The sequence below is a fragment of the Sus scrofa genome, chromosome 3 (genome assembly GCF_054392235.1).
Source record: "Sus scrofa isolate SSC_HxYL_T2T_F1_AM1 chromosome 3, Sscrofa_HxYL_maternal_Yorkshire_Landrace_v2.0, whole genome shotgun sequence".
NCBI lineage: Eukaryota > Metazoa > Chordata > Mammalia > Artiodactyla > Suidae > Sus > Sus scrofa.
Genome location: NC_139385.1, coordinates 143,748,360 through 143,761,840, shown reverse-complemented (window position 1 = coordinate 143,761,840; position 13,481 = coordinate 143,748,360). Strand labels below are relative to the sequence as shown.

The 13,481-nt window shown below is 57.2% G+C and overlaps 1 protein-coding gene across 1 annotated transcript; it reads left to right on the top strand.

The window, feature by feature from the left end:
- Positions 1-484: 484 nt before the first annotated feature.
- LOC146404993 (uncharacterized) lies at positions 485-12,994 on the top strand. Its single transcript, XM_085020134.1, has 5 exons — positions 485-679; positions 6,427-6,520; positions 7,887-7,953; positions 10,658-11,558; positions 11,914-12,994. The coding sequence occupies exons 1-5, from the start codon at positions 485-487 to the stop codon at positions 12,148-12,150; spliced, it is 1,494 nt and encodes a 497-aa protein (XP_084876260.1). The 3' UTR covers positions 12,151-12,994.
- The last annotated feature ends 487 nt before the right edge of the window (positions 12,995-13,481 follow it).

The window sequence follows — 13,481 nt, the reverse complement described above, 5'->3', positions numbered from 1 at the left end:
GGACCTGGCTGGGGTTAGCTGTAGTCAGCCGGTGCGTCTCGAGGAAAACCCCACGGCCTGGGGGCGGTGAGGTGGAGAAACAGGTTGGCACACAGACACCCAGCCGGGGCCCAAACGCGTCCCCTAAGGAGAGAGAGCTGGGGGGAGGGGGGCACAGTCCAGACAGAAGCCACAGCAGCACAGGGGGCGAGACCCGCACCCCAAAGCCGTTCCTTTACCCTCCTCTAAGAGCAAGACCTCCTAAAACTACCACACACGTACACACACACACACACACACAGATCAGGCAGTAGCTTTTCTAACAGAAAGGCAGTTAATGCCTCAAAAGCTTTAACCCTGCGGTTTCTTGGTGCACGGCCTCCACCGGCTGTGATGAAACGCAGCGGCCGTCCCTGCCGGTGGTGGTGCCCCCAGGTCACCGCGCCCACCTCCCGGCCCAGAGCCACGGTCTAGAGCAGGTGCTGCTCCGACGCCTCCCTTGTTGATGGCGGGTGGAGGGCGGACACCTGCTGCAGGTCCGGTCTGCCCCCCGCCGGTCCTCTCCGAGGCCCTGCAGGCCGGGAAGAAAGGTTCTACTCAGCGGGACGGGCGGCTCCGGACTCGCGCCGAGGAACAGGGCCTTCGAGCCCCTTCCCAGCCATTCCTCCCCAGGCACAAGCCCGGCAGCGGGCCGCCCACGGTCGCCTGAGCGCCCAGTCCTTGCGGCGGAGGCCCACACTCCGTAGGATCCGGGGAAGCAAAGCACGTTATGAGGATGAACGAGTCTCAAACACACGAGTGGCCCCCACGACCGCACTCGTCTGGGTGCCTTCTCCCCTGAGGCTCCGACCCTCCCCGGGCCTTCCCGGGGCTCCCAGCCCACCCGGGGGACCTTCAGGGAGCTTTGGCATTTCTGAGTTGTGAGCCAAGGACACTGGGTCCTGCAGAGAAGGGACAAGGCTTTGTGCCACGAAGAAAGACTTTCCAGAGAGAAGATTACATTTCTTAAGTCATAACAATGCGAGGATTTCTCAACGTCTAAGGAATGAGCCTTATTCTGCCTTCACCAATTTTTTTTATTTTTCAACGAGACACCCAGTGGTCAGAACAGACAGGCCCGGCCGCCTACACAACGGGCTCACCACCACATAGAACCCTCCCTCCCTAAACCCAGTTTCTAAATGCCTGTTGCAGCCTTTCTCAGCCAGGCTTCCGTTAGAAACCAAGCAGCCAGACGGGATGGGACGGGCTGTCTTCCCCACCGGCCCAGAAGGCGCAGGTCGGCCCCTGCACAGGTACGAAGCCCATTCCAGCATCAGGCGCCAGGACCTAAGGCTCTCCCCCGACACCCGGAGAGAAGGTGATGGGTACGGCGTCTCTGAGACTGTGTGCGGCACATCAGGGCTAATCAGTAGAAAAACAGAAAGACTCTTGCTTTTTCTGTGGCTGAATAACAGGCCCCGACCCCCCCCCCCAGGCTCTCCTGTCTGCCCTGAAACCCTAAGGCCCACCGTCAGGGTGGAGGAGGGGAGCACGCTGACTGGAGCTCTGGCGCAAAGGCCTGGATCTTGTGTTATTTGTGATTCAGAGAAAAAGACAGCATCTCCTCTGTATTGACTTTGCTTTTATATGTATATTCACTGCCAGATCATAGGACAGAGCTTAAGAACGTGCAGGGAAGGTTTTATGGGGTTTTTTTTTTTTCCTTTTTAGGGCAGCACCTGCAGCATGTGGAGATGCCCAGGCTAGGGGTGGAATCAGAGCTGCAGCTTCTGGTCTACACCACAGCCCCCCCACAACGCCAGATCCCAGCCGCGTCTGCCACCTGCGCCACTGCTTGTGGCAACGCCTCAACCCACTGAGCGAGGCCCGGGATGGAACCTGCGTCCTCACAGACACGACGCCATGTTCTTGACCCGCTGAGCCACAACGGGTAATGTTGGGACGGGTTACCATTTTTTTTTTTTTTTCTTTTTCAGCTGCCCTCGCAGCACACGGAAGTTCCCGGATCTGGGATCGAATCCAAGCCAGAGCTTTGACCTACACCACAGCTGCAGCGACACTGGATCCATAACCCACTGTGCCAGGCTGGATTCGAACTGGCGCCTCCACAGATCTGAGCCGGATCACTCACCCACTGCACCACAGCCAGAACGCCTTGTGGGTTTTTCACAGCTTTATTGAGCTATCCTTGGCAAATTAAATTGTAAGATATTTATTTTTTATGAACTAAAATCAGTACTTTATTAAAATACTTTTTTTTTTTAACCGCATGCCCTTTTTCTGGCCCAGCAGTCCATCCAGGAAGGCAGCCTACACTTCGTTGTGGTGTCTCCATAGACTCATATCCATTGTGGCAGTTTTTCTGATGGCTTTGACCCTTGTTTCTTTTTTTTTTTTTTTTTATTGTCCTATAGTTGACAGTCATAAGCTATCTCGTGTCCAGCGTGAGGATCTGGTGTCTGCACACGTCGTGAAGGAGCCTGACCAACCAGCTCGCCGACACGGCCACTGCCTCGCACCTGCAGCTTCTCTCCGGGGTTGAGCATCTCAGTTGCCGTCTCTCTGCAGGTTTCTCTTCTCCTGCACGGCGCTGTCAACCGCCAGACGCGAACTCACGCACCTTTACTCACCTGGGAGGCGAAGCTGTGTGGCTTTTGCCAGCCTCCTCGCCCACTCCCCACCCCCGGCTCCTGGCAGCCACGGCCCCACCTCTCCCGTCCTGTGAAATTCGGCTTCTCTTCAGACCCCAGGTATAAGTGGTACCATCCCGCATTTGTCTGCTTGACTCTGGCTGATCTCCCCTAGAAAAGGCTCCGGTTTCACCCATGCTGTGGCAAATGACACGATTTCCTTCTGTTTTGAGGCTGAACAGCAGATGCTTCTTTGAGATGATGGTTTCATTTCCTTTGGATAAACACCCAGGACTGCAATGGCTGGATCCACGGTGCTGCTATTTTTCATTTCTCGAGGAAGTGCCGTGCTGATTTCCACGGCGGCTGCACCATTTCCCTTCCCGCCCACAGCGCACGCGGCTCCCTTCCCTGCACGTCCTCCAACGCGCCGTCTCTTTGGCGACAGCCATCCTGACAGGTGTGAGCTGCTGTCGCCTGCGGCTTTGATTTGCATGTCCCTGATGATTGGTGACACTGAGCAGCTTTTCATGGGTCTGATGCTACCACCTGTGGGTCTTCTTTGGAGAAATGTCTCTTCAGGTCCTTCGCTCCGGTCCAAGATCATGGATGGGAGCGAAGTCTGAGCAACCAAAGGCAAAATAGATGAACTGGACGTCGGCAAAACTGAAGACTTTCACGCTTCAAGGGTCACATCGAGAGCGTGAAAAGCCAGCCAGGCAGGAAGGAGAAACAGCACGACGCGTATCTGATGAGGATCCAGCTTCCGGAACCTACAAAGGGCTCCTGCAACTCTAAACCCAAACCCCAATAACCGAGGAAAAAAGATGGACAAAGCCTTTTTGTTTGTTTGTTTTTATGCTTTTTACGCTGCACCTTTGGCATATGGAAGCTCCCAGGCTAGGGGTTGAATGGGAGCTGCGGCTGCTGGTCTACACCACAGCCACAGCAACGCCGGATCCTTAACCCGCTGGCCAGGGATCAAACCTGCATCCTCGGGATACTAGTCGGGTTCTTAAACACTGAGTCACAACACTACCTCCAAGATGGACGAAGGCTTTTGAATAAATATTTCTAAGAAGACACACAGATGGCCAGTGAGCAGGTGAAGAGGCTGGGCCGGAAGTCCCTCTGGACGTGGTCAGGGGGACAGAGCCTGTTCACAGCGGCTGATCTGGGGTCTGCCTGGGTCGCCACAGGCATCAGGTAGCACCGTGACCTTGAGCGAGATGTCCTGAAGCTTCCCGGAGGCCCTCTGTGGTTGCTAGAGTGGGCATGAGCAGATTCCACCCTGAGTGTGGGATCACCCACAGCCCTCGGTGACAGGACCAGCGTCCCCAGACCCCGCAGGCGGCCCAGCCTCCCCGCCTCCCGCCTCTGGAGACACAGCCCCTCGTCTGCCCGCACCCGCGCCTTCCCCGATGTGAGACCCCAGCCTCTCTGCAAAGCCAGGCTTCCGGGCGGGACGAGGAAATGGGCTTAGAACCTAGCATGGGAGTTCCCGGGGGGCAAGGGCTCCCCCACTGGGTCCCCAGTGCTCGAGCAGCACCACAGACTCCAGGAACACGCGGGGAAACACGTGCGCTCTGTGCGTTCACGCTGTGCTCCGTGTAGGTGCTGGGCTCTGTGTGTGCACCGGCTGTGTGTGGCCGGGGTGGGGGGGTGGTTCTATGTATGTGGTTGGGTCTGTCTGTGTGCGTGCATGCATGTGTGTGTGTGTGAGATCTGTGAGTACGGTCTGTGGGGGGGTCTGTGTGTGTGTGTGTGTGTGTGTGTGTGTGTGTGTGTGTGTCTGGTCTGTGTGTGTGTGGTCTCTGCGTGTGTGTGTCTGGTCTGTATGTGTGTGTGTTTGGTCTGTGTGTGTCTGTGCGTGTGTGTCTCTGTGTGCTTGTGTGTGTGTGTCTCTGTGTGTGTGTGGTCTCTGTGTGTGTGCGTGTGTCTGGTCTGTGCGTGTGGTCCGGGCACCACCCTCCATATGTGCCGCGGGGTCCAAGCCGGGCGGCACCAGGGCTGGGCCCGCAGCAGCTCCGAGCTAGGCCAGGCACTCCTGGTCCTCCGACCCCACACGGGGTGCTTTATGCCAATGACACTGTCTGGGGCCCCACTGCATCCTCGAAACAGGAGGTGCTCTGGGACATTGCAACGTCGACACCAGAGGCGCCACGGCTGTTCAGGCCAGCTCACCCGAGGGCCGCCGGTTTGCTGCCTGCCCCGCTGCCAGAGCGATGCTTCGGTCAGGGCGGACAGGGCCCAGGACCAATCACAAAAGAGCCGAGGCGCCTTCTGTGGGCCCCCGTGAGGTCCACACCCCCTTTTCCTGTGGGAGAAAGGAGGCCTGAAACTCCAGCCCTGGCCTGGTTCTGCTCCGGACGCCGGCCTGGGCTGTCACAAACGCACTCGGGTCCCACAGACGGAAATTCCCCTGGGCCCGCCCCACACCTGCTGCTGCTGGACCCTGATCATCAGAGCATCACTGACCCAGGCCTTTAAAATGGCTTTAAAGTGCCTGCCTCGCTCCTCTGCCACCAGCCCAGGGCCAGGTTAAGAATCAGGTAAGCAGGCCCAGAAGCTCAAGAGCTTAAACAAAGCCCTCAGGGGCCGGAGCAGAGGCAGGAAGGCTGAGTTGCCCCCCCACACACACCCCTCATTCCTCACAGCCCACCTGTTCCCCCCCATCCCCCATCCCCCCGCCTCCAAGCTCAGGGGTCTTTACAAACAGACCATCACAGGGCACTCCCTCTCCAAGGGCAGGTGCCATCCTGCGGTCGTGTTTGAAAACATCCTTATCTTTCAAAGGTTCATATTGAAGCGTTTACAGGTCTAAGGGCACATCTGGGGCTGACTTGAAAACATTCTTGCAAAAGAGAGAAAGGTGGTAGGCGGATGGAATGAGGGTCCCAGAAGGCGGACACTGGAGAAGGAGGGGGTGGGGTGACGGAAGGGGGTCGCCAGGCCGCTCTCTCTCTGTGTCGAGTATATTTGAAATCTTCCATCACATAGAAAGAGGCAGACGACACTTAAAGCGACCCCCTTGGGGTGGTTCCCAGAATATCTCACGGCGCACTTGGCATCTGCCGTGTGCGGGCTGTGAACTCGGGTCGGGGGGTCCCTGACGTCTCGTGGCCCGCGCTGTGAGGGGCGCAGCCGCCGAGAGGTGCGTCTTCCTATCGGGTAGAAGCCTTGGCGGACTCTGCGCTCTGTTAACTCATCTGCCGGCTTTCGGTTCATCGCTTTGGCCAGAAGGTAGGAAGGAGGAGGCTTCCGTGGGGGCGGTAGTCTTGGGGTGCCCCCACAGCTCGAGGGGGCAGGAGCCATGCACTGCAGGTGCCTCGGGGACAGGGGTGGAGGCCAGGAAAGGCCAGCCAGGGAGGCTGAGTTCCACGCAGGAAAGTTCTAGAAGAAAATGCGCCTCCCGAGGAAATGGAATCAGTAGGTGACGAGGCCCGGATGCTTCCGCCCTGATTACTGACCGGGTTCGCAAGCCCTCACTTTGCCGCGTGATCCCAGGAGCACATGAAAATAAAATTCGGTAACCGCAATTCCTCCCAAACACGACATCCTCCCAATATTCCAAGTATTCCTGTAATATCATCACTCCAGAGAAAGGAGAAAATACAGACCAACAACAAAACACAGCCCTGGGCTGTGGGTCGCCCGCAGGAGGAACCTGTGAAAACACCGCCTAGGGTTTGAGCCAACACGGCCAGCGGCGGCGGACGAGACAGGCTGTTTGGCCTCAAGGGGCTGAAAACCAGCCTCAGTTCCCCGAGCCCCACCGACAGGACAGCCACCCCCGCCCCCCCGCCCCCCCCAGACAGGACCCCGATCCGGCCCAGGACTCTCTCGGGCCGTGGCGGCGAGCATCTCCGCCGACTTCCACGGAGCCAGAGCTGACCCCGAGCACCTCGGTGAGCTGGAGCTGGAGTGTGGCATTCTGTGGCAAAGCCAGCGGACCTCGAGCAAATCCCGGGCAGCGCACAGCTCAGACTCGGAGAAACCCAGCTCCCGGGCAGCGCCAGGACGCGGACGCCCAGCACAGCCTGTGGGAGCATCACCTTCCCCGCCGGCCCTGGTCTCTGGCTCAGAGCTCGCCTGTGCCAAGGCCCCTGGGGCTGAGCCCCCGCCACCCCTCAACTCCTGGCAACAGAACACAGCGCAGATTTGGGAAACACAGCTACATCGCGAATCCCGTTTCTCACGCTTGTTTCCCGTGTGTTACAGTCACTGACGCAACGCTTAGGCTGGGCACCCGTCTGGCGCTGACCCATCAGGCAGCCCACGCAGACGCCCAGGGACTTAATGGACATCCACGGGCGCGCTGGTTATTATCACCGAGCCTTCTGAAGCGGCTCGGCGTGACAATCCTTTACTCCAGATCAAATAAGAGTCCTTTTCTCCTGCTTGCAAAACACTTCCATCTCTCCTGGAGACCCACAACTTGAGCGTTAGGTGCTTGCTTCTCAGAATCTTTCTCTTTCTAAATTCTGCTTCTTCCTTTTTTTTTTTTTTTTTTTTTTTTTTTTTTGGCTTTTTAGGGCCGCACTCGCGACATACGGAAGTTCCCAGGATAGGGGTTGAATCGGAGCTGCAGCTGCTGGCCTACACCACAGCCACAGCAACGCGGGACCCAAGCTACATCTGAGACCTAGACCACAGCTCATGGCAATGCTAGATCCTTAACCCACTGAGCGAGGCCGGGGATCAAACCCTCAACCTCATGGTTCCTAGTTGGATTCGTTTCCACTGCACCACGATGGGAACTCCTCTTTCTAAATTCTGTATTTTAAAAAGGTCTTTTTTGAAATAAAGGCAGCTGTCTGGTCAGAATTCTTTCCTATAAGGAAAGCCCCTGCCCCCCCCACTTTGTCTGGGGGCAGCCTGTCCTCGACCTGCCCCCCAACCCCACCCACCCGAGGCTGTTTCCTGCAGGGCTGTGACCCAAATCAGGCCACGCAGCCTCCCTCCCACTTTGGCCAGAACCAGAGTGACAAGTTGCTCCTTGTCCCTGCGCGACACTCGGCAGCCAGCGACCGTCCCGCTCCCCTCGGGAAGCCCGCTTAAAACGGCGGCCCAGCAGGGCGAGCAGAGCTGGGGGCGCCCAGGGGCAGCCGAGCCGACACCCGGGTTTCCTCAAGCTTAGGCGGGTTGGAGAACCAGTGGGGCTCCGTGCGGCCAGCAAACCACACACCTGAGATGCGCCAACTGCACAACACACGACCTGCCGGGAGCCGAGGCCTGGAGGCTGTCGCCCGCGTCAGTGCCATCCTTCGGCAGCCCCAGAGACCAGCAAGTACCCAGAGCGTGACCGTTCCCGGGACCAGAACCGTGAGGACATCCTTGGGTAAGATCCCATAGCGTCTAACGGGAGGATTCAGAGTCGCCTCTATTTGCCAAGTTATGTTTTAAGTATTCACCCCAAGGCCATCTCAGCAGGACTGGTCCTACCTCTTCCTCTCTGTCACCCAGTGTCATTGATTCTGTAATAGATAGAATCTCACGTGCTAGGAATTTGCAACCAAGAAAATGGAGATGGACAGACCCAGGGCAGAGGGCAGAGGGAGGTAGAGCCCTGAGAAACGGCCAGCACCGTGGTCTGAACAGCGACTCCCCCCAAACCGGGAGTGGGAGCCTGGGTCCCCGGCTCTGTGTTGTCCCTTGCAAGCTCTGCCCCTGTTCTGGTCCATTAGAACCCCTGCATCTCCTTTTCCATCGGGATCCTGGCCTCGTAAAGCCAAGCCTGTGCTGAGGTTGGGACACGGCTCCCAGGCCCCTGTAAGCCTCCAAGAGAGGACAAAAAAGCCCCCCAGTACGGGCGAACCAGTCACACTGAAAGACAGCTTTCCTCGCATTCTCGCAAAACGACATAACGATAACTCCCTCATTAAATAAACTCATAAAAAATGAATTTTATTATGAGGCAAGCACTGGACCGAGCAGACCAATGCTTTATCTCACTGGGGTCCTCATAACTGCTAAGAGGAGCTGAGAGCATCTTGTCTTCATATGAGGAAACAGGGTGATTGAGGCGACGTGGCTTTCTGGGGCTCACAGGTGAAAGTGACGGAGCCAAAGTGATCTTGCACTTCCGCCTCATCTCTTCAGTTCGAGCCCCGGTGATGGGAGGAGCCAGGCAGGAGGACGTCTGGGGGAGGAGCCCCGGTGATGGGAGGAGCCAGGCAGGAGGACGTCTGGGGGAGGAGCCCCGGTGATGGGAGGAGCCAGGCAGGAGGACGTCTGGGGGAGGAGCCCCGGTGATGGGAGGAGCCAGGCAGGAGGGACTCTGGGGGAGGAGCCCCGGTGATGGGAGGAGCCAGGCAGGAGGGACTCTGGGGGAGGAGCCCCGGTGATGGGAGGAGCCAGGCAGGAGGACGTCTGGGGGAGGAGCCCCGGTGATGGGAGGAGCCAGGCAGGAGGACGTCTGGGGGAGGAGCCCCGGTGATGGGAGGAGCCAGGCAGGAGGGACTCTGGGGGAGGAGCCCCGGTGATGGGAGGAGCCAGGCAGGAGGGACTCTGGGGGAGGAGCCCCGGTGATGGGAGGAGCCAGGCAGGAAGGACTCTGGGGGAGGGGCCCTGGTGATGGGAGGGAAAACTGCGCAGACATCTAAACCCCAACTATTCTGCCTGCTCTTCAGCACCTGAGTGGAGGGTTAAGCGGCGACATCACTCCTGCTAGGTGTTCACTGCGCACAAGCACCACCGCATCACCGGGAACCCTGGTTCTGCTGACATCAGCAGGTGAGAACCAGACGGCTCATCCTCCCTCCGGTTCATCTTTTCCATGACACCATCCTTCTCCACCTCCGACTTCTCCGTACCTGCTCTTGAAAATCTACCAACTGGATAGAAAATAAAAGTAGGGCGTCGGGTCGAAAAGAGGGAGCGCGATGGGGAGAAGGAGGAAGAAAAAGGTCTTTACAGGGATGAGAAGGGCGGCTCCAGACAGCCTGAGTCTGGCAGAGGCTCAGAGGCCCTTCCTGCTTGTCCTCGCTCAGTCCCCCCAAAACCCCCAACTCCTGTGTTGCACCAGGCGCCTCTCTTCTTTTGTTGTAAGATTCTAGTCAGGTTTTACGTCCCGGCTGTGTACTGCCACAGGAGTGCTGCATAACAAAGCGCCCCAAGCTTAAAACAGCCCCAGCCACTACTGCTCACCAGCTGCATGTCTGCTGGGCCGTTCTGCTGATCTCGGCGGGACCTGCCTGTGCTCCTAAGATCCCCACCTGACCCTGTCTCGTGTGGGATGGCCCAGCCCTGACGACTCAGCTTCCTCACCCCTCCCACCCCTCCAGCCACTGACCTGGCACGTTCATATAGCAGTGACCAGAGCCCAGAGGAAAGGTGCCTGCTGGCAGAAACTCACAGCATCTGGGCGTCTGTGGCCATCCACAGGCTCTGTCCCCTGCAAAGTAAGTAAGGTGGTGGCCAAGCTGGTGTCGGGGCAGAACAAGGTTGTACCATGAAGGGAAGTCACATGGAGAGAACACAAATAGTCTATGCTCCTAAGTGCCTTGGCTACTTGCCGCAGCAGAGGGCTGTTCACAGCTGGCCGGCCTGCCCGCTGAGAGTGCTCCACAAATGAGATGCCAGCGTGTGCACACCCACACCACATACGTGAGTACAATTAACCGTAAGGACACACACTCTGGGGTCCTGCCACTCTGCACAAATCCCAGCCCCATCACGTGCGAGGCAACAGGTGCGGGCCAGGTTAGGTCATCTTCCCCGTTTTACCTCTCATCCCTTCTCTGTAAAAGAGGCATAAGAGCCTACCTGTCTGAAAAGGTTGTAGGAAACATACCGATCATGACACACACCTAACCACGCCGGCCACAGAGTAAGCGGCCAGTAAATGCTGAGTACTGTGACTAGAACCCTGGTGATGGTGGTGGTGATGTGATGATGTAGTGGTGATGGGACGGTGGTGGTGGTGGGGACAGTGATGGTGGTGGTGGTGATGGTGACGGTGGTGGTGACAGTGGTGGTGGCGAAGGTGATGGTGGTGGTGATGGTGGTGAAGGTGACGATGGTGACGGTGGTGATGGTGACAGTGATGGTGGTGGTGGTGATGGTGACGGTGGTGGCGACAGTGGTGGTGGCGAAGGTGATGGTGGTGGTGATGGTGGTGAAGGTGACGATGGTGACGGTGGTGATGGTGACAGTGATGGTGGTGGCGGCGAAGGTGATGGTGAAGGTGATGGTGACGGTGATGGTGGTGGTGAAGGTGGTGACAATGGTGACGGTGGTGGTGATGATGGTGACAGTGATGGTGGTGGCGAAGGTGGTGACAATGGTGACGGTGGTGGTGATGATGGTGACGGTGATGGTGGTGAAGGTGACAGTGATGGTGGTGGTGGTGAAGGTGACATGGTGGTGGTGATGGTGACGGTGATGGTGGTGGTGGTGACGGTGATGGTGGTGATGGTGAAGGTGGTGGTGACAGTGATGGTGGTGGTGATGGTGACGGTGACAGTGACAGTTGTGGTGGTGGTGGTGAAGGTGGTGACAATGGTGACGGTGGTGGTGATGATGGTGACAGTGATGGTGGTGGTGGCGAAGGTGATGGTGGTGGTGATGGTGACAGTGATGGTGGTGGTGGTGAAGGTGATGGTGGTGGTGGTGAAGGTGATGGTGGTGGTGATGGTGAAGGTGATGGTGACGGTGACAGTGACAGTGGTGGTGGTGGTGGTGAAGGTGGTGACAATGGTGATGGTGGTGGTGATGATGGTGACAGTGATGGTGGTGGTGATGATGGTGACAGTGATGGTGGTGGTGATGATGGTGAAGGTGATGGTGACAGTGATGGTGATGGTGGTGGTGGTGATAGTGATGGTGGTGGTGGTGAAGGTGACAGTGGTGGTGGTGGTGATGGTGACGGTGATGGTGGTGATGGTGAAGGTGATGGTGACAGTGATGGTGATGGTGGTGGTGGTGGTGGTGATGGTGAAGGCGGTGACGATGGTGACAGTGGTGGTGATGGTGGTGACAGTGATGGTGGTGGTGGTGAAGGTGACGGTGGTGGTGGTGGTGACATGGTGGTGGTGGTGATGGTGACGGTGGTGGTGACAGTGGTGGTGGTGGCGGTGAAGGTGATGGTGGTGGTGGTGATGGTGACGGTGATGGTGGTGGTGATGGTGGTGAAGGTGGTGACGATGGTGACGGTGGTGGTGATGGTGGTGACAGTGATGGTGGTGGTGGTGAAGGTGACGGTGGTGGTGGTGGTGACATGGTGGTGGTGGTGATGGTGACAGTGGTGGTGACAGTGGTGGTGGTGAAGGTGACGGTGATGGTGGTGGTGATGGTGAAGGTGGTGACGATGGTGACGGTGGTGGTAGTGATGGTGATGGTGGTGGTAATGATGGTGACGGTGGTGGTGATGATGGTGACAGTGATGGTGGTGGTGGTGAAGGTGACGGTGATGGTGGTGGTGATGGTGGTGATAAGGGTAATGACAGTGACCGTAACGATGACGACAAGGTTATCACGAATTTTCCCCACCCTAACACCCTTTCCTCTTCCCTCCACTTCTCTAACTTCTGTTTAGTCTAACTTCAGTTCTTACAATGTTGGCATGAGTTTTCCAGATAACACGTACAGGCACACCTTTCTTTTCTCAACGGGAGTGAAATACCACTAATTAATGGGCAAAGGATTCAAAAATGCTTATCATTGCATCCAGTGAAAAATGATATTAAAAGTTAAACGAGCCTCTCAGCAGAGCGGCTCCCCCAGCAATCCCAAATTAAAGATATGAGGCTTGCAAGATGGGAAATGACAGGCTTTTTGATTCTGAGCATGGTGAATTTTCGTTAGTGGTAATCGTAGATGGATTTGAAGTACCTAAAATGAAAATACAAATCACATTCCCCAGGACCGCAAACCGCAGAAGAACGTCTGTGCTGGTTTGACACAGTTGTTTTCCTTTCACACAACAGGCAGCACGTCCGCATCTCCACACCCAGCTTGATGACCACGACACGCTTGGAAGAACCTCACATTTTCGGCAACTCTCCGCTGTTAATGGTTCAGGTTCTATGGAACGTTTAAAGGCAGTGACTGATATTTTACTGTGTTTCTTCCATGCACTGCAGTTTATATGGGAAAACCGGTTTCATTGTCATTTCTGCATCAGACAGACTACAGCTCATGCATGAAAACCTGCGTCTCTAATGCAAAGAGCGTGGCTGCGGCAGCAGCTGAACTCTTTTCCAGGGTCTGTCCTGGCTCAGAAAGAGCTGGAATTTGGTGCTGGCACCCACTGGACCCTGGGCATCATTCAGCAAACATTTCCTGGGTGGACATCAGGGAGCCAGGCTCCCCACCGGTGGTGGAGGCCACAGGTGACAACGCCCGGCTCTGCCTGCTGGAGGCGCTGGTCAGCCGCTAACGGCGCAGCGGCCCCGTGGGTGGTGCGTGAGGACGATCCACAAAGCACGCATGTTCAGGCTCCCACTCCACTCTGGACCCTCGGCCCCTCTGAGGCAGCGATGTCACCTGACTTCGTCACCCACCCATGATCCTGGCCCCTTCTCAGCACAGGAGGGAGCGGCTCCCGGGACCAGAGGATTCTGCGCTTCAAGCCCAGAGGGAATGGCTGCTTCCTGGATGGAAGACAATTTCCTCACCAACACCCGAGCCTATCGGAGGAGGAAAAGCAGGCACCTTCTGAACACAAGCAGACGATACCCGGAGCGTTAACTGCACTGGTCAGGACCCGGCAAGAAGAGACTGGCACGTCCCAGAGGGGTGATTAAAGGAGATTCTCGAAGGCTATTATAACGGCGTGGACAGGTTTCATGGCAACAGGATGAGGACGCACCTGGGGGCTAGTGACAGTGGCCTCCAGGCCCTGGGGACGAGGGGAGGGCTGCTGCC